Here is a 20,019-nt window from a genome sequence, read left to right as displayed (position 1 = left end):
TGTGGAGAGAACTGTTCTAAGCCCTCAGGAGAGTGCAATAAAATCAGCAGACAACCCTGCCTGTAAGACGCTTACCATCTAGCACGAGACAGCCATTAAAATGATTTAAAATGAATCGTAAGCGCTCAACATATACCATTAAAAAATACAGATAGGCAAAAGTAATACCGTATAGAAGATACGTACATGAATGGTCGGCGGGGGTGGTTATATTCAAATATTTAGATGCTGACGTCTAGGCCGTAAGGATCATAAGGTCCTCTAGACTGTAAGCTCCTTTGTGTCTGCCATCTCTGTTGTGGTGAAATCTCCCAAGCGCTTACTACAGTGCTGTATTCAATAGTATTTATTGAGCGCTTACTATGTGCAGAGCACTGTACTAAGCGCTTGGAATGAACAAGTCGGCAACAGATAGAGACGGTCCCTGCCGTTTGACGGGCTTACGGTCTAATCGGGAGCTTACAGTCTAATCTGTACTGTGCTGTACACACAGTAAGTGCTCAGTGAATACCACTGATCGACTGATGTGGGAGTTGGAGCACACCCAGGGGAGAGAGATTTGAAATTAATCGGGGAAGACCTTTTGGAGGAGTTATGGCTTTAGAAAGGCTCTGAAAGCCGGTAAGAGCTACAGTCCGTCGGAAGTAATAATGATAACTGTGGCATTTGTTAAGCGCTTACTATGCGCCGAGCTCTGTTCTAAGCGCTGGGGTAGATATAAGGTAATCAGGTTGTCCCACGTGGGGCTCCCAGACTTAAGCCCCATTTTCCAGATGAGGTAACTGAGGCACAGAGAAGTTGAGTGACTTGCCCAAAGTCACACAGCGGATAAGTGGCGGGTGCGGGATTAGAACGCACGACCTCTGACTCCCAAGCCCGGGCTCTTCCCACTCAACCACGCTGCTTCATCCCAGTGTTTATCTAAGTATGAACTTTGGGCAGAAGACTGTGTTAAGTGCTCGGAAGAGTACGATGTATCGGAGAAAGGGGAGAGTTCCAGGCATCAGGGAGGGGGCGAGGGAGAGATCGGGAGCAGAAGAATCGAGGATTAATAACAATAATAGTAATAATGTTGGAATTTGTTAAGCACTTACTATGTGCAGAGCACTGTTCTAAGTGCTGGGGTATACAGGGTGAGCAGCTTGTCCCACGTGAGGCTCACAGTCTTCATCCCCATTTTCCAGATGAGGTAACTAAGGCCCAGAGAAGTGAGGCGACTTGCCCACAGAAACACAGTTGACAAGTGGCAGAGCCGGAATCTGAACCCGTGACCTCTGACTCCCAAGCCCGGCCTCTTTTCCGCTGAGCCACGCTGCTTCTCTAGGCAGAGCCAGCAGGTCATCATTGTCATCAGTGGTATTTGATCTTAAGAAGAAGGAAGAGTGTGAGTTGGGGGTGGGAGAAAAGCCTGGCCCGACAGGAGGGATGGAGCTGATTGAGCTCCTAAAAGGCCAGTGGTCAGGAGTTTTATCTTCATCTGAGTCACCTGGTTCGTAACCGGCTCACAACTGGGTGGGGACAGCAGCTCAGTAACTCAGTTATACAAGAGGACACTGCTACAGGACATCCTGCCTATTTTCATCTCCTAAAAAGCTCTAAGGAAAAGAAAAGGGCAACCTCGTGTGGAAATAAGTCCACCCATTCTCCTAAACTGCCCTAATGTTTCTATCTGTTGCCCAACTGTCCATTTCAAGCGCTTAGAACAGCGCTCTGCGCATAGTGAGCGCTCAGTAAATACTATTGAACGAATGAATGAATGAACTCTGACTGGTCTCTGCTGTGGACCGCAATCCTCAACGGAAAGCAGACCAAAGACCCGACCGATTGGTCAGGAGCCCAGAATAATTCGTATTTAACTTGCAAATGAAAGGAAAAGGAATAGAGGACGAGCTGCTCTTTCACCACAACCGTGTTCTGCGAAGCCTACAGAATGGGAAAAAAGCTTTTCATTCTAATGAATTCCAGATTAGGATAAGAGAGTCAGACACGCTTGACAAATACACTCGCCGAAGACTGGAACCGAGGCTGCATCCTCCATAGTTTATCTCCTAGCCTTAAGTCGACTCTACCAGATAAGTGCTCGGTTTTCAAACGGTGCCTTTTATTGTTTTTTTCCTACCGTTACTATTACAAGTGGAGGGCTTCTACTCACTAAATGGGGTGGGATTAACTCTCAAATAAGGAAGCCAGCTTCACCACTGCTTGTCAAAGTTTCCAATATTCCTACTGAATCCCATTTCAGAAAAAATTCCATCGAGAGAACTTTTCGCAGGCTTTTGGGACGTACGAAAAGCAATTAAAATTCTTTAAAGTTCTCTGCACACATGGAAAATTATCACTTGGAAGCATGAACTCCAGGTCAACACCCATTGGCAGAAAACACAACCAGTTCAGAGTTACTTTACTTTTAATTAGAAACTTGTGTTAATGGAAGTAAATGAAATATACTTTCACTTAACACCGTATGTCGTCCTCGAGCAAAAATACAGCCGTGGATTTATACTATCACGTGTGATAGGTAGTAATTACAAGCATCAGTTTACGTGGCAGAATAAATAGGTTGAGCTGGAAAAACGAATTCAGAAATTCTACGCGGCTCAATTATCGATTAAAAAAAATATTCAAAATACATCCCCCAATCCATAATGAGTCCCCAATAAGGGCCCAATTTGGTGCAAGTTTCTGCATGTTGAAATTTTCTGGGCGGTGGAAACCTCATTCAGAACGGAAAAGCACTAGGCAGAAAACTGCTATCTGAGAAAAAAGTTTGGAAGTCAGTTGTGGAGCCAGTAAAGTCTTTTTCTGTAAACGACTCAATAAGCAAACAATGGAAACAAGACAATGCTACACTGACACATCTTTTCCCTCGCTAGCTTCCTAGAAAAGAAAGTCCTCGACATGGAAGATAAACACACAGTTCAACTCCAGTCAATAAAAGATGAAAAAGATCAACTTCAAGTATTAGTATCCAGACAAAATTCCATAATCGAGGAATTGGAGAAACAACTAGTGACAGCGACAGTAAACAATTCCGTTCTTCAGAAACAGCAACACGATCTCATGGAAACTGTGCACAACTTGCTGACGATGATTTCGTCACCGAACTGTAAGTGAACGAATACTCTAATACGGCCGTTCGGGGACATTCCGTCACTGAGACATTGAGCAAGGGAAACCTTTCCACATTAGGCCGCCTTCTTTGGCATCTCATGGTATGCTTAGAGGCGTTCAGAGAAAACACAAAGAGACATAGCCAGTGGCTAGTTAATGACACAAGGATGCGGCCTTCTATAGTTTCATTTTTAAGACTTTTAATGTTGGTGGTCGTGCACAAGTAAAAACCCCATGCCCATCGAATGGTGTCTGGGGATGCACGCCCGCGTACGTGAAGCCGCCACGGCGTTGGGTGGGCTCCATGCACTTGTGTGAAGGTGGGCTCGGGTTTCAGGTGCAAAACTGAGAGGACTGGGGCCTGTTGATCCAACAGAAAGTGGTCGTCAGTCAGGATCACAGGTGTTTATACGGCGCCTACTAATTCCCGAGGTCCGTGCCAGACAATCAATTCAGACATAGCCCCTGTCCCACTCAGGACTCACAGTCAAAGAGGGAGGGAGAAGAGGGGTTTAACCCTCATTTTACAGATGAGGCAATTAATTGAGGGCCAGAGAAGTCAAGGGACCTGCCCAAGGTCAAACAGCAGGCAAGTGGCAGAGCCAGGATTAGAAGCCGGGACTCCTGACTCTCCATCCTGCGCACTTTCCACTAGGCCACACCGCTTCCTCGACTCGGGGCTTGGCCTCTCCCTGCTTCTCTCACCCAGGCCTGCCCATTCTCATCATCAAGCAATCATAAGCGATCGATCCGTCAATCGATAGACTGTGGGGCATATAATAATAATAATAATAATGATGATGTTGGTATTTGTTAAGCACTTACTTAGGTGCAGAGCACCGTTCTAAGCGCTGGGGTAGATACGGGACGATCAGGTTGTCCCACGTGAGGCTCACAGTTAATCCCCATTTTACAGATGAGGTCACTGAGGCCCAGAGAAGCGAAGTGACTTGCCCACAGCCCCGCAGCTGACAAGTGTCAGATCCGGGATTCGAATCCATGACCTCTGACTCCCAAGCCCGAGCTCTTTCCACTGAGCCACGTTGCTTCTCTACCATCCCTTCTTCAGCCAGGCACGTACACTCAGGAGGCAGTGTCAGAAAAAGGAGGGATGCTGGAAAGAAGAGATACCGGGACTCTAGTTTCTATTATTCTACATGAAGAGAATCTCATAAAATTTAATAAAATCCATTTTATCCTCGTTATTTCAAACTTTAAGAGTCTCAGCTTTCACTCTTGGGCTCCCATCTCCAGGTCACGTATAACTCAGAAAAACCTGGCCCCCCCTGAATCTGGGAAAGATATCAGAGATTGGAACTCCGCTGCGGTGCTTGAGGAGAGAAGAAAACGAGAGAGAATTTTACCAGCGGGCACTACACTTCAGCTGGTTGCTGATAGGTCAAGAGGTCACGATTATTGGCGGGCAAAAATATTTTTATAGCTTCTCCCAGCGCCAACTATTAAGAAAGTCAAAAAATAGTAACCTTATCCCTTTAGCTTTTCTAGTCATCACTTATTTTCATCAGGAATAAAGAGGAGATAAGGGAAGACTAAAATCAATAAATGCCTGGGGGGAGGGGATTTCTAATTTAAGTAAACTATTTCTCTTAGCAGCCTCCTTAGATGCTTTTCTTTCGTTTCTTTGGCAGCTAAGAACTCCTTTGTGGCTAAAGAAGAACAGATCCTGTTCCGAGACTGTGCCGAGGCGTACAAATCGGGACTCACGAGCAACGGCATCTACACCTTAACATTCCCTAACTCCACAGAAGAGACAAAGGTAAATGTTGAGGGAGATGACGGACGGTCCCCGTCCGAGGACGGGGAGACGTACGTGGTGCCGGGCGTGTTATTTCAGGCTTATGGTGCACTGCCATGGCAACTGTGGGCACCATTTTCTGGAAGAAGACAGACTTCCCGCGACCCTGTAGCGCCCCTCGGGGGATAACCTCTAAACCCTCCCCTTGTTCTGATGATAATGCTGGTATTTGTCAAGCGCTTACTACGGGCAGAGCACTGTTCTAAGCGCTGAGGGAGATACAGGGGAATCGGGTTGTCCCACGTGAGGCTCAGTCTTCACCCCCATTTTCCAGATGAGGGAACTGAGGCACAGAGAAGTGAAGTGACTTGCCCACAGTCACACAGCTGACAAGGGGCAGAGTCGGGATTCGAACCCATGACCTCTGACGAGGTTCTAGTGCTTTCAAGTTCTCCTCCCTGTTCAGGAAGCATTTTAGATCAGCAGCCCCTGACCTGGTGGAAAGAACACAGGACTGAGAGGCAGGAGACCCGCGTTCTAATCCCAGCTCTGCCACTTGGGCCACCTTGGGCAAATCACTTGGCTTCTCTCTGCCTCGGTTTCTTCATCTGTAAGATTGGGGTGAAATGACTCCTCTTCCTCCAACTCAGGGACTATGTTCAATCTGACTACGCTGCCTCCTCCCTTACCGCTAAGTCCCGGGGGCCATTTTGATCATAATAACGGCGTTAATGATATCGACAGAGAAGCAGCGTGGCTCAGTGGAAAGAGCCCGGGCTTGGGAGTCAGAGGTCATGGTTCGAATCCCGGCTCTGCCACTCGTCAGCTGTGTGACTGTGGGCAAGTCACTTCACCTCTCTGTGCCTCAGTTCCCTCATCTATAAAATGGGGATGAAGACTGTGAGCCCCACGTGGGACGACCTGATGACCCTGTATCTAACCCAGCGCTTAGAACGGTGCTCTGCACACAGTAAGCGCTTGACAAACACCAGTATTATTATTATTTACTTAGCACCTTCTGAAACAGTACATAAGCTAAGTTCTTGGACGCATATCTGAAAAGCAGCATGGAATAGTGGAGCGAGCCCAGGCCTGGGAGTCAGAAGGTCATGGGTTCTACTCCTGACTCCACCACTTGCCTGCCGTGTGACCTGGGGCACGTCATTTCACTTCTGTACGCCTCAGTTACATCTGTAAAATGGGGACTGAGACGGTGAGTCCCACAAGGGACAGAGACTGAGTCCAGCCTAATTTGCTTGTATCCACCCAGCATTTAGTTACAGTGCCTGGCACATAGTAACTACTTAACAAATACGATCACTAGTACTATTATTACTATTATTAACTGAGGCCCATTACAGGTTCTCTGCCCACAAAATATCATATACGCTCACCAAACTAAAATTTGGACCAACTCATGCCATATAACATTATTATTATTATTGCTAATAAAATTTTTTTTTTTGTTAAGCACTTACTCGGTGCCCAGAACTGTATGTTCTAAGTACTGGGGGGGGATACGATTTAATCAGATTGGACAGATCCTGTCCCACAGGGGACTCCCACAGTCCAAGGGGGAGGGAGAACGGTCATCTATCATCCTCAATTTTCAGATGGGGAAACTGAGGTCCAGAGAAGTGGCTTAGTCGAGGTCACACGACAGGCAAAGGGAGGGGCCCGGATTAGAGCCTAGGTTTCTGGACTCTGAGGCTCTTCCTCTTCCCTGTAGGCTAAGGCACTTATCAATAAGGTTGACTTTCAGTGGAACGCATTCGCACCTCAACCCAATCCCATTTAATTGCACGAACATTACACACGTCCCCACCCAAACAAATACCGTAAATTCAACACACACACACAACACAGGCACACGCTCTCAAAGAATTACTATCATGCTATTGCTATTTGTGGGGAGGCTGCCATCTTCCCTTCCCCTGGTTTCGGGTTCCAGCAGAAATGGATCTAGATACTTACACAGAGGGTAGTCCATGAACTTCAGCACAGGTAACAAGGAGCCCACACTCCTATTGGGTTTTAACAGCGCTTAGAACGGTGCCTGGCACATAGTAAGCACTTAACAAATGCCATCATTATTATTATTGTATTTTGTTTGCTCCAGGGCCATATTTCAAGGGACATTCGATAATGTAAAATGGGGAAGTCTTTGTATTTTTGGAAGCCTTCTATTTCAATAGCAAATGTTTGTTAAAAGACATGAACAGGCAATAGAGAAGCAGCGTGGCCTAATAGAGCATGGATGTGGGAGGCAGAAGGACCCGAGTTCTAGTCCCGGCTTGCCACTTGTCTGCCGTGTGACCTTGGGCAAGTCACTTAACTTCTCTGAGCTTCAGTCACCTCATTTGTAAAATGGAGATTATGACTGTGAGCCCCATGTGGGACAGGGGCTATATCCAACCTGATTACTTTGTATCTACCCCAGTGCTTAGAATAATAATAATAATAATAATAATAATAATAATGATGATGATGTTGGTATTTGTTCAGCGCTTACTACGTGCAGAGCACCGTTCTAAGTGCTGGGGGAGACACAGGGTAGTCAGGTTATCCCACGTGAGGCTCACGGTCTTAATCCCCATTTTACAGATGAGGTAACTGAGGCCCAGAAAAGTGAAGTGACTTGCCCACAGTCACGCAGCTGACAAGTGGCAGAGCAGGGATTTGAACTCTGACTCCCAAGCCCGGGCTCTTTCCACTGAGCCACGCTGCTTCTCTAACAGAAAAGTGTCTCGCACAGAGTAAGGGCTCAGCGAGTACCATAAAAAAAGACCACTCGGAGTCTAAATGAGAATTTTGATGTCAAATCAATTACTTCAGTCAAACTGCACTAACTTTTCCCAAAAGTACTGGTACTGGCTGCTTGCTTTCTGGAGGTATAGGTTTCTGGGTTCCACTCAAAAAGCTATGCCTTCCGAGATGAACCTGCCAGAATAGACCCTGCTCAGGTGCCAAATCTGCGCTTCAACCCAAGTGATCACCGGGAGACTCTACAGGGCCAAACACAGTTATTTACAGTTGTTCAGGTTCCGAGGCGGATTGCTTTTCTCCTGAGGTTGACACTAAGTGTCTCTGAGTTCTGAAACGAAACAAAAAATATCACTTTCTCTGGGAATATTTGAATTTGGCTTCTCTCCACTTGCCTGATAAGGTAAATTAAGATTACAAAAGAATCAATGTGAAGTGTTGTATAAATATTGGCTGACTGTGTGTGTATTCAATGTCTGTGGACCTGTTCAATTTTTTGTTCGAAAGCAGCTCTGTCCTGAACCCAAGATGTGACCTACAGTATTCTCACTGTGGGCTCTAGCATAATGAGGGGTTCTGATGCTCTCTTTGAACTCAATATTACCCTCACTGCTCAGCTCAATATTTACGGAAAAGCACTTTGAAAACAGTAGGCCTTAAAAGAATAGGACGGAACGCACCGACGCTGAAAGGGTAACCTCGGCTTTGATTATGTATTTTGAAAATTAGGTACCTGTTACAAAGATTATGAAATTCCGAAAGAAATTTTCCTTCTCATTTTTCCATCTGGCCACTCGAACAATGCATGAGTAGAAGGAAAAAGGGAAGGATAAATGAGAATGCACCTCCCAGCCTAAAAAAAAAAATATATTCCTTTGTGCTGGGTGTTCCCTGAATTTGCCCTGATGGACCTGATAGGTTCCTCCTCTGTTTAGGAGAAGGGACGTTTGATGTCACCATCAGGCATCCTGAGAGTGGAGAGAAAACAATTACAAACCTGATTTTCCTCTGCAGCAGGAATACCTGCTCTCTCTGGGGCTGAGACTGGCCACCCCCAACCCAACGGGAAGTGAATTATCACCTCTTTTGTGGGATTCCCTCATCCCTACTCCTGAAGAGCTGCCCCGCCATTCCCTCCCCTCCTCCCCAACACACACTTGACCTACTTTAGAGGTCACCTTGCCCTGCAGGTGTTTTCGAACTCAGTGCGGCTAATCAGAATCGGGAAAATGTAAAAGAGAACAAGAAACCGACGGAGACAAAGCTGAGAGGGAAAACAGCAGCCTAGCCAGAGAAAAGTACTGCTCGAAGGGCAGAGATAACGGGAGTACAGAAAGGGCAAACGTTATTTAAAAAAGCTTGTTAGTTACGGATCACTTCGACTACTGCCGTAAATCAGGAGGCAAAAAGAAAAATGGAGCGATTATTCTAGAGTCAACACCGTCCGTTACTTTGCCCTAATGTTACTAAGAGGCAGCCAGCTGGGTTACGGCCGTAGGTCCCCGGTGACTTCTGGGGGCCGAGGAATCTGGTCTAGGCTGGAGTGGAACTCGATTTGGGCAGCCCCACAGTGCGGGGGGGGGCGGTCGAAGGATACTTGAAGGAGCAGTCTGACGCTACTCCGTATCCCCGTGGTCGTAAATGCCCCTTCTAGCATCTTGAACTTCTCCAATCCAGAAATCGACGGTATTTATTGAGCCCTTACTGTGTACGGGGAACTTGGGAGACTACAACAGGGTGGGCAGACACATTCCCTGGCCACAGTGAGCTGAGGGTCTAGAGTGGGGGACAGCCATTAATATAAACACTTTTTGATGTATAACGTCGAGATAGGCACAGAAGAGCAGTGGGGCTAATACCCAACGCCCAGAGGTCACAGATCCAGGTGCGGAGATGACACAGAAGGGAGATGGAGTCTGGGAATAGAGGGCTAAATCAGGGAAGGCCTCTTGATTCTCCCTCTTCATTCGTCGTCAGGGGTATTTACTGAGCACTTCCTGGGTGCAGGGCACTGTACGAGGGGCTTGGGGGGAGGACGGTAAGACAGAGTCGGTAGACACATTCCCGGCCCACAGTGAGTTTACAATCATTCCGATGGTACCCGTTAGTAGTAGCAAGGAGGAATCAGATCTCTCTCCATCCACTTATCTACGGCGCGTGAGGAGGTGGTCCCTTTTAATGGTTTGGGGGGAATGAGAGGATTGTTAGTTTGGCAGACTACCAGCTAGATTCATTTTCCAGATGTAGCCAGCGACTTGTTAACTCTTAGCGGCTTCAGAATCGATATGTCTTGCTATCGTTCTGACCAAGCTGCAAATGTTATTCTTGTTCAGACAGCAGATGGCAATAGGTGAGAAAGAAACCGAGCCACAGCCGTCCGTTGCGATACACCCGATAGCGACCGATTTTTACCGAGCGGAAGTACGGGAATTAGCGTTTCCAGGATTCAACACTTGATTTAATCTGTGGCACTGCCTAATACGGGTCACTGCTATTTAATTTTACTAGGTACACAATGTAAACGTGAACCCACAGATTCATGGCTCAACAAGTTGGGGAAGAATAAGTGGCACTATGTCTCTTCACGATAGATATCAATTGCTCTCGGATTCCGGGAAGGACTGGGGCTATTTTTTGCTGGATAAAGCACCGAGCTTTGGAGTGGATGCCAGTTAATCAGATTAGATACGGTCCCAATCTCTCATGGAAGAAAAAAGCAAACAATAGAATGCACTTGAATATATATCCCTAATCTGATGCCGACATTTGTTGAGGATAAAAGTATTGCAAAAATGAAATAGATGGCAAACCAATCCAGGTTCAAAATATATTACCCGTTCACAATTTAGAATCATTTTCTTCCCCCTCCAGTATTGATTTTCCTATCTTTAAGCTGCCATCGTTTCAAAATACATTTTTGAAAGAGTCACTGGACTCTCTTTATTGCTCTCTTTATTGGACTAGAAGCATTAAAAGGTAATATAAATTATGTTGTTGGTGCTGCCTACAAAGACCAATTAAATTAATAATAATAATAATAATGATGATACTTATACTGTTAAGCGCTTACTCCATGGCAACCACTGTTCTAAGCCCTGGAGTAGCGATAAGATAATTCAGTCTTGATCCCGATTTTACAGATGAAGTAACGGGGGCCCGGAGAAGCGAAATGACTTGTCCAAGGTCACACAGCAGACAAGTGGTGGAGCTGGGACTGATGGTCCCCGGGCAGGTCTTACTGTTCCCGTTTCCTCCCATCATACGACTTGAAACTCTGTTCCGCGGGGTCTTGAAACTGTTGAAACTGTTGATCCTGTCTTCCCTCCTTTTGTGTACCCACATTCATGAGCTGCTTGGATATCCTGTTCTCATCCGGTCTTCTCACATGCCCTAACGAGGGAAGTGGGGTGGCTGGGCGTACTTATCCAACGCTGCTGAGTTAGGTGGGAAGCATTCAATCAATTGCATCAATCTTATTTAGTGTACAGAGCACTGTCCTCAGCGTTTGGGTGAGTACAGTGGATTAGTAAAGTGGTCCAGATGTCTGTAGTTAGCAGTTAGTGGATCTGCACGGTCAAAATTAAAGATTGAGAAATGATCTGGGCTACTAATAATAATGTTGGTATTTGTTAAGCGCTTACTATGTGCAGAGCACTGTTCTAAGCGCTGGGGGAGATACAGGGTCATCGGGTTGTCCCACGTGAGGCTTACCGTCTCAATCCCCATTTTTACAGATGAGGTCACTGAGGCCCAGAGAAGTGAAGTGACTGGCCCAATAGTCACACAGCTGCCAAGTGGCAGAGCTGGGATTCAAACCCACGACCTCTGACTCCCAAGTCCGGGTTCTTTCCGCTGAGCCACGCTGCTTCTCTATTTGTGCTCCCAGATATCCCAACTGGATATTTCAAACAAGAACGACAGAAAACCCACCTCAGGGAGTGAATTATCCTGCTGGGCAGATAAAACTCGATTCTCTACCCGCCTCGGGCTGAAGAAATCCAGAAATCGTCTTACCCGCAGCTGTTCTTACCTTGCATATCCCCCATTTGCAGCTTTGCTTGAAAATATTCATTCTCCTGCGACGGGATGTTTTTTATCCTTATCACCTTTTCAAGCCAATAAGGAATACTGGGGGAAGGGAAGGCAGTGTACGCTAAGGGCAATGTATAGAGTGAAATGTACATGGCAAAAGCAGTATATGAGGTGGAATACGCCATGTGCAGTATATAGAGCGAAATGTACACAATGAAGTCACAGCAGCAACCCCTACCCAGGTTTCAGTCCAGCGTGGCTCAGTGGAAAGAGCCCGGGCTTGGTAGTCAGAGTCGTGGGTTCCAATCCCGGCTCCGCCCCTCGTCAGCTGCGTCACTCTGGGCAAGTCACTTGACTTCTCTGGGCCTCAGTGACCTCTTCTGTAAAAATGGGGATGAAGACTGGGAGCCCCTCGTGGGACAACCTGATCACCCTGTATCCCCTCAGTGCTTAGAACAGTGCTTGGCACACAGTAAGCACTTAACAAATACCATCATTAATTTCAGTCAGTCTATTTGGCTTCTGAAAGTGAGATCTCAGTTCAAGACTTGGTGTGACGACTCTGCGCTCTCCGCCCTCTAATGGCTACTATTTTACGTTTCCTATTTAGTTATCACTTAACCGCGGTACAAAAGCTGAAGCCTGGAATTTTAACCCGAGCATCTTTTACTGAAACTCATCCGAGCTTCAGATGCACAGATCCGACCCGCAATCCCACGCAACAGTGTGTTAATATGAAATATAACAGCCTCCAGGACTGTTCTAATCCGAAAGGCTAATGTCTTTCCTGGAGCTCTCTGATGAAGGCTCCTGCTTTTCTAATCCAGATAGAATCTATTTTCCTGTTTCACTGAATACATCTCATGCCCCCAGCTATATAAGCTAGTTTATTTGAAATCTGCGCTTCTATAAATATTTTATTACCCAATTAAGAGTGCCTCCTCAGTGGACGTCAGATAAACCCTTCTACTCCACTTAATCTTGTCACAAAATGGCTCTCACTAATGGAGTCATTATTTGCGTATTGACAGTGATACAAGAGTGATTCAAGTGTGAGGAAACTGAACCCTAAAAAGTTGTTTATTTTCTTGACATGGGTAGCCTGCATTATTTATGTCTTTATAGCGTTACAAAATAAGAGGTGGGAACTTAAAGCGGCGTTGACTTTAGAGGGTAAAGTCTGACAAGTGGATAAGCTACATTTTAGATGAAAACAGGATCCTTCACAGTCGCATTAATTCTGTCAGGCCAATAGGACGAGGGCAGGCTTGGCAGGATACAAACTACAAAAGCGAGACAATCCTCGGGAAGGAAGAGAACCAGGGGATTTCCGTCACAAGACTCGGTTTCTCCTTGGACCTCTGGGGGTCGCGGACTGAGATAGCGGTGGGGAGACAGGATTCACGAACGGTGGGCACTCGATTCTTCCTTTAGAGGCAGGGCTGAATTCTTAGTCAATCTTGTTGTGGGCAAGGAGCGTGTGTACCAACTCCGCTAGGTCGTACTCTCCCAGGGCTTAGTACAGTGCTCTGCTCACGGTAAGCACTCAATAAATACAACCGACTGATGAATTGATTGAATCACACGTTTACGTTTTGGGTGAAAACCTAAAATCAGGTGGCCATCCAGGTCCCAGGGGAAAGCTGTCAACAATGAAGTCTACTTCTGGGGGAGGCAACCTATTTGTGCGGAAGAAGCAAACAAAAGGAAACCTTTGAGCAAGCGATGGGCAAAGAGCTACATGATTTACAGCCCTCACGAGACACTTGATGTCACGACATCCCACTCGGCCGTGGCAACGCGTTGACGGCACTCTTTCGCAAGCAACAGCCGCGGTTCGAGTTGAGATGGGAAAAGGGATGGAAGCGGAGAAGAGAAGGGGGGAAGGGGAGAAAGGAGGAAGAGAAAGGAGAAGGGAAGACAAGGGCGGTGGGAGAGGGAGTCGACATCAGGTGACTCCCCAGAAAGGTTTGTCAGCAGCTGACAACTAATTCATTCATTCATTTATTCAACTATATTTATTGAGAGCTGACTGCGGGCAGAGCACTGTACTAAGCAACAGTGTACAGTGAGAGTACGATAAAACAATTCCCTGCCCACGAAGGAAGCTCTGCTGGGTGCGGTCGGTGCCCCCGACGACCACAGACTGGGTCCTCCGCAGGCCGCTCAGGTCAGGAAATCCTCCCGTGATCCACCCAGAGATGGAGTTTCCATCCCCCGTGCCAGCTGGAGGGAGGGGATCCCCGTGACTCCCAATGCCCCCACCCTACTTGGTTTATTGGGAGATCTTTGACTCTGCCCCTCATCCTTCTCTGTCTATAGCCCCCTGATTCAACCTTTTCCCCCCGGTTCTGAGAAGCTGCCAAGCTGAGAGAGAGATGGGTAGCGGAAAGAGGGGCGTTGCCTTTGGGCTCACCCCGCTCCTGCCCAGTCCCGGCGGGGCAGACTACCAGCTGGAGTAGCCGGGACGGGAGAGGGTGGGGAGACTGGGTACGATTCGGTGTTCCTTGCTCATGCCCCCCGACTGACTGACCTACGTCAGCGTCACGACCCAAGGTCACACGGCAGACAAGTGGTGGAGCTGAGATTAGAAGCCACGACCTTCTGCCGCCAGGGCCTGTGCACTAAGAAACCCCCGTCTATCATCAATAATCACTTCAGGTCACTTCCAATCTATGCAGTGAAATAATCAATATCTATTAAGTGCTAATTACAGTGCTCTGCACACAGTTAAGTGCTCGGTAAATACCCCTGACCGATTAGGGACCACTAAGGGTAATAATAAAAATGATAATAATCGTAATAATCATAATGGTATTTGTTAAGTGCTCACTATCTGACAAACTGTGTGCCAAGTGCTGGATTTGATACAATACAATCAGTTTACCGTCCCTGTACCCCACGGGGCTCAATCTTTGGGGAAGAAAAAACAAGTATTTAACCTTCATTTTGCAAATGAGGAAAGTGAGGCACAGAAAAGTTATATTACTTGCCCAAGGTCACATAGCGGGCAAGGGGTGGAGATAATTAGAACCCATGATTCTTGCCTTCGACTTCTGTGCTCTTTCCACTAGGCCACGGTTCCTCTTTTTTCTTTCATTTTTACCTCTTTTAACCCATCTTTAGGTTTTAATTCTTTTCCTTCCCTTCTTCGTCAGCAAATCTTTAGCATCTCATTTTTTTTTTTAGGATAGGAAATCAGCATAGCAATCCATCAATCAGTCTATCGAAGGAATTTGAGCGCTTACAAGAATTTGGGCGCTTACAATGAGCAGAGCACTGTACAGAGAGCTTGGGAGAGTACAATACCACAGAGTCGGTAGACAGGTTGGCCACCAATCCCCTAGAGACAGGTATTGTGTGTCACGGGCTTCACAAACCAAAATAACCGTACCTTCTTGACAGACATATTGTGACATGGAATCAGGTGGCGGTGGATGGACAGTTATTCAGCGGCGCATAGACGGCAGCGTGGACTTTCATCGGACATGGAAAGAATACAAAATGGTAACGACGCTTGGTTTAAGTTTCTTAGAAACAATCATTTTCCAGATGAAATCTACTTTTCAACACTTGACCACTGATTATAAACAAACTCAAACACTTGATTGAGGCATGGTTTGGATGATTTTTTTTTTTTTGGTGGGGTCTATGCTTTGATAAGCAACAAAAAAAAAACAAACCACCAGCAAAAAAAAACCCCAAAACCCCTTTCTAATTCTAAGTACTCTAGTGAAATGTTAACCAGGCAACCCTGCGAGGTTTGAAAGTGCAGCGTTTGTTTTTAAAGGAAGATTCGGCATTTCTTTCTAAGTCAACTCTTCCATAGTTTCACAGCTCTAATTTGAACTATTTTCATTTATGTTTCTACTGGCAGTTTTCCCCGATAGTTCTAGTAATTTAGAACTGATGTGTTTTCAAGCAATGTTTCAGTGTTTTAAACTTCTCTCATTAGAAGCCTATGTCCTAAGTGCTCAAGTCCCAAATCTTCACATTGAATAGATCAAGTTAAATGGTTTTCCGATAGCCATCCTATTATTTAAAAACCAAAACGCCAGCCCCACAGATGAAGTGATTTAAATATGTAACCTTGATTTCAGGGATTTGGCGATCCGGCGGGGGAGTACTGGCTAGGAAACGAACTTGTTTCCCAGCTGACTAATCGGCAACGTTACGTCCTTAAAATTCAGCTCAAAGACTGGGAAGGAAACGAGGCATATTCATTATATGAACACTTTTATCTCTCGAGTGAAGAACTCAACTACGGGTAAGAACAGTATACGTAAGAGGGGGAATATAAAGCAAGAACACTTGACACATTCCATTAAGCATTTCACAAATTCAGTGTTTAGCGGCATCGAAAGGCATGAAACGCTACCAGATTCCAAAAGAAAACATATCCAGATTTGTAGAGACTTTTTCATGATTTCATCCCATTGAAATTTTGACACAGCAAGTCTGGCTTAGAGTGAGAGCCTCCTTCTAAAAGGAGAATGCAGTGAGACTGCAGTTATGCAGTTCAGGGATTCTCTTTAAATATGGGAGCACCTGCTCTCTATAGCAAATTCATTCAGTAGTATTTATTGAGCGCTTACTATGTGCAGAACACTGTGCTAAGCGCTTGGAGTGTACAATTCGGCAACAGACAGAGACAATCCCTGCCCAATGACGGTCTCACAGTCTAAACAGGGGAGATAGCAAAGCAAAACAGAACAAAATGAAACGAGGCATCATCAAGATAAATAGAATCAAGGAGATATACACCTCATTAACAAAATAAATAGGGTAATAAATAACATATACAAACGAGCAAATGGATTATGAATGCCTAATGGGAGTTTATTAGACTATGAACCATTGGCTTCCATTTTGTTTTCCTGACTAATTCAGTACATCAACACTGTTAATACTTTTCTCAAGCTTAGTGATGGATCAGTAACAGCTGTTATTTAACCAAATATATAAATCCAATCCACTACCTAAAAAAGTCAAAGATCGGTGTGATTTTGCCTTTAGTTTCTGAAGTATACGGTGTATATTACAGTGTAGAAAATAAAGAACTCTCGTCCCTTTATAGGCTTTTCCTCTCAACGGGACAAAATATTCTGGTCACGGTGGCAGATGGCACACCCATTTTAAAGATGAAGTAAGCTCAGGGATGCCATTCAAATACGCATTAAAAATCTACTTGGTGCCTTTCAGAACATTAAACTTTATGAAAGACCTTATATCAAAGGGCTAAGTGGGCGGTTTAATGACCAAAAAAAAATCAATCTGAGTAGCCTATACTGCTATGGATAGGCTTCTGCTCCTAAATTCTTTCTCAACATTGTCATCGATAGCTTCAGTGAGGCAAATAGAGAACACTCGTTAACTTTTGTGAGGCCAAACTGTGAAGTCGTGGTGCGAAGGCGTGTCTTATAGTTAGTTAATGCTTCTGGCTGCAAATCACAGTACTAAGTCCTGGAGAATTTACAGAGAAAATCAAGTCCCCGTTCTCAAGGTAAAAGCAAAGCCAGGCTAATAAAGGTATATAAAACATACATGCATATCCAAGACAATCTTTAGAGGTAGATAGAGATACTGAAGTATTTGGGGGTGGAAGAAAGAGGACACAATTACTGGAGATTTTAGAGTCGGCGGACTTTTTAGAGTCAGGGATCACTAGTTTGGAGAGACTTCACAGACGAGGCAAGCTTTGATGATTTGGAGGAAAGGAATGAGGAGAGAATTCCAAGCAAGTAGAGGGGTACTGTGTCAGGGCACAGAGCCATTGAAGACAGACAAGTTCGGGAGAAGGGAAGCCGGTTGGCCCAACTCCTTACGACAAAGGATTACAATTCAAAAAGACGTGGTTCTCTGGAGGGGATCATCCATCCGTATCAAATCATAAAGTGTTGGGCGTTAGTGCTGAGCCTTGGATAAACCATGAAAACGAGTTGGCCTATGGTAGGTGGTCAGGGCCAGAGTACTGCAGTTTTTAAAAACCCGACACGGAGTTTGCATACGGAGGACAAGTAGAACTTGAGTTGGCACGTGAAAAGGAATATAACAGGGAGGTGAATTTTTTTTTTTGTAAGGTACTTTCCCCACCTCTATATTGCAAGTCTTTTTTCAGAGTTTCTTTTTTAGTACTGAACTTGCACTGTGCTAAACGTATCGACCGTTAAAGGTAATCGGGTCGGACAGCTGGGGCTCACGTTCTAAGTAGGAGGGAGAACGGGTATTCCCCATTTTACAGATGAGGAAGCCGAGGCACAGAGAAGTTAAGCGACCTACCCGAGGTGACAGAGCAGGCAAGTGGAAATGCTGGGAATAGATCCCAGGTCCCGGCTCTTTCCTCTAGGCCACACGGCTTCTCAACACTTCGGGAGGAAAATTAGAGAAGGACCTTTGGGGAGATGATTAAAGATTAGAAAGAAACCACTGGAAGGAAACTTCCGACAGTGGACCTAGAAGGGGTTTAAGAATGTTAAGTAATGATACTGAATCCTTATATTTAAACTGGGAGCCGCATGTGGAACGGGGACTGTGCCTGACCTGACTTATCTCTACCCCAGTGCTTAGAACAGTATTTATTTAATATTACGATCTATCTGTCTCTCTAGACTGTAAGCTTGTTGTAGACAGGGAATCTGTTTATTGCTACTTTGTACTCTCCCGAGCGTTTAGTACAGTGCTGTGCACACAATAAGTGCTCAATAATAATCATACTTATAGTATTTGTTAAGCACTTACTATGCACCAGGCACGGTACTAAGCGCTGGGGTGAATACAAGCGAATCGGGTTGGACACAGTCCCTGTCCCACTTGGGGTTCACAGTCTCAATCCCCATTTTGCAGATGAGGTAACTGAGGCCCAGAGAAGTGAAGTGACTTGTCCAAGGTCCCACAGCAAAGTGGCAGAGGCAGGATTAGAACCCATGACCTTCTGACTCCCAGGCCCAGGCTCTGCCCACTACGCCGTGTTGCTTCACGTAAATCCAATTGACTGACTAAATCTGATAGAGAGTAAGCACTTAAGAAATAGCATGAAAGGGTACGTCAAGTCATCGCAGCATTGAGATTATTCCCACCTACCTACCGACTTGAAGGAAGCAAGAGTTTCATGACTGACACCTGACCTCCTCTTTGTTCTGCCCTTTGGGTGGCGGGGTCACTGGAGAGTGCAGAGTCAGCGATTCAAATGAGTAGTAATAATATAATGTCGGTATTTGTTAAGCGCTTACTATGTGCAGAACACTCTTCTAAGCGCTGGGGTAGATACGAGGTAATCAGGTTGTCCCAAGTGGGGCTCACAGTCTTAATCCCCATTTTACAGATGAGGTCACTGAGGCACGGAGAAGCGAAATGACTTGCCCACAGTCACACAGCTGCCAAGTGGCAGAGCCGGGATTCGAACCCATGACCTCTGACCCCCCAAACCCGGGCTCTTTCCACTGAGCCACGCTGCTTCTCATCTGCTTCTCAATTAAAAAGGGCAGATCACTCTTGGAAGTTGTCTCGCCCCAGAGACCAGTCTGATTCAGCCGTCTGGGCAAGTAAGGGCCACGGTAGCCGACTCTCCACCTGTCCTGGGCATCAAAACTACAAAACTTTCAGAGGAGCAATTTAGTAAATCCATTTTTGAAAATGGTTTAAACAGAAAAGAGCTCCCAAGTGACGCACAGCAGCCAGCTTTTTTTTAGGGTATCGGTTAAGCGCTTACTAAGGGCCGGGAACTGTACTAAGCACTGGCTTAGACGCGACATAAAGAGGTTGGAAACAGTCCGTGTCCCACACGGGGGTCACAGTCAGAATCCCCATTTTACAGCTGAGGTACCTGAGGCACAAAGTAAAGGGTTCGAAGCCCATTCTCCATTACTATATTTTCCATCAGTATGACTCCATGAGTATACTGCTATAGGGTGATTGGAAAATTAAGCGTTTTGACTTCGCTTTGGCCTGAACTCACACCAAAGGGGTTCCCGACTTTTTCTTCCCTAACTCGGTTGAATTTTAAAGAATAAAGTAGCGTGTGATTGTCTTGCCTCCAAACTAAATATTTTTTCATCTGGAATCAGTTACAATCTACAGCGGTGCTCTTTTTTAAAAACAAAAATTAAGGCGGTAGAGTGCTCGTCGTTTCAACCTTTCCAAAATGGGTCACTACCCTGGTCCACCGACATTATTAAAAAATAATTATTCCAAACTATGATGGCTGTCTGTAAATAGATACTTCCTTTTGAAATGCAATGAACTTATTTACGAGTCATAAAAAACACGGGTTTAGAGCACGGTTTAATTTTCTTGGCATTTCAAATCAGATACCTTACATTTTAGGAACCATTATCTCATTAAGATATGATGCGTGAGTA

At 45.6% G+C, this 20,019-nt stretch overlaps 2 protein-coding genes across 2 annotated transcripts in view; one reads left to right on the top strand and one right to left on the bottom strand.

The window, feature by feature from the left end:
- The window catches only part of MCPH1 (microcephalin 1), a 269,454-nt gene that overhangs the window by 139,668 nt on the left and 109,767 nt on the right, over positions 1-20,019 (bottom strand). The gene's annotated exons all lie outside the window — the stretch shown is intronic.
- Positions 1-20,019, top strand: part of ANGPT2 (angiopoietin 2) — a 77,651-nt gene that overhangs the window by 46,944 nt on the left and 10,688 nt on the right. The window contains exons 4-7 of the mRNA XM_001505808.4: positions 2,874-3,106; positions 4,761-4,888; positions 15,068-15,169; positions 15,763-15,929. Coding sequence (XP_001505858.1) covers positions 2,874-3,106; positions 4,761-4,888; positions 15,068-15,169; positions 15,763-15,929 — 630 coding nt within the window. The remainder of the gene's footprint in view (positions 1-2,873; positions 3,107-4,760; positions 4,889-15,067; positions 15,170-15,762; positions 15,930-20,019) is intronic.

The sequence above is a fragment of the Ornithorhynchus anatinus genome, chromosome X1 (assembly GCF_004115215.2).
Source record: "Ornithorhynchus anatinus isolate Pmale09 chromosome X1, mOrnAna1.pri.v4, whole genome shotgun sequence".
NCBI classification, from domain to species: domain Eukaryota; kingdom Metazoa; phylum Chordata; class Mammalia; order Monotremata; family Ornithorhynchidae; genus Ornithorhynchus; species Ornithorhynchus anatinus.
Note: the sequence above shows the minus strand (reverse complement) of the source record. Positions and strands in the feature narration are given on the sequence as shown.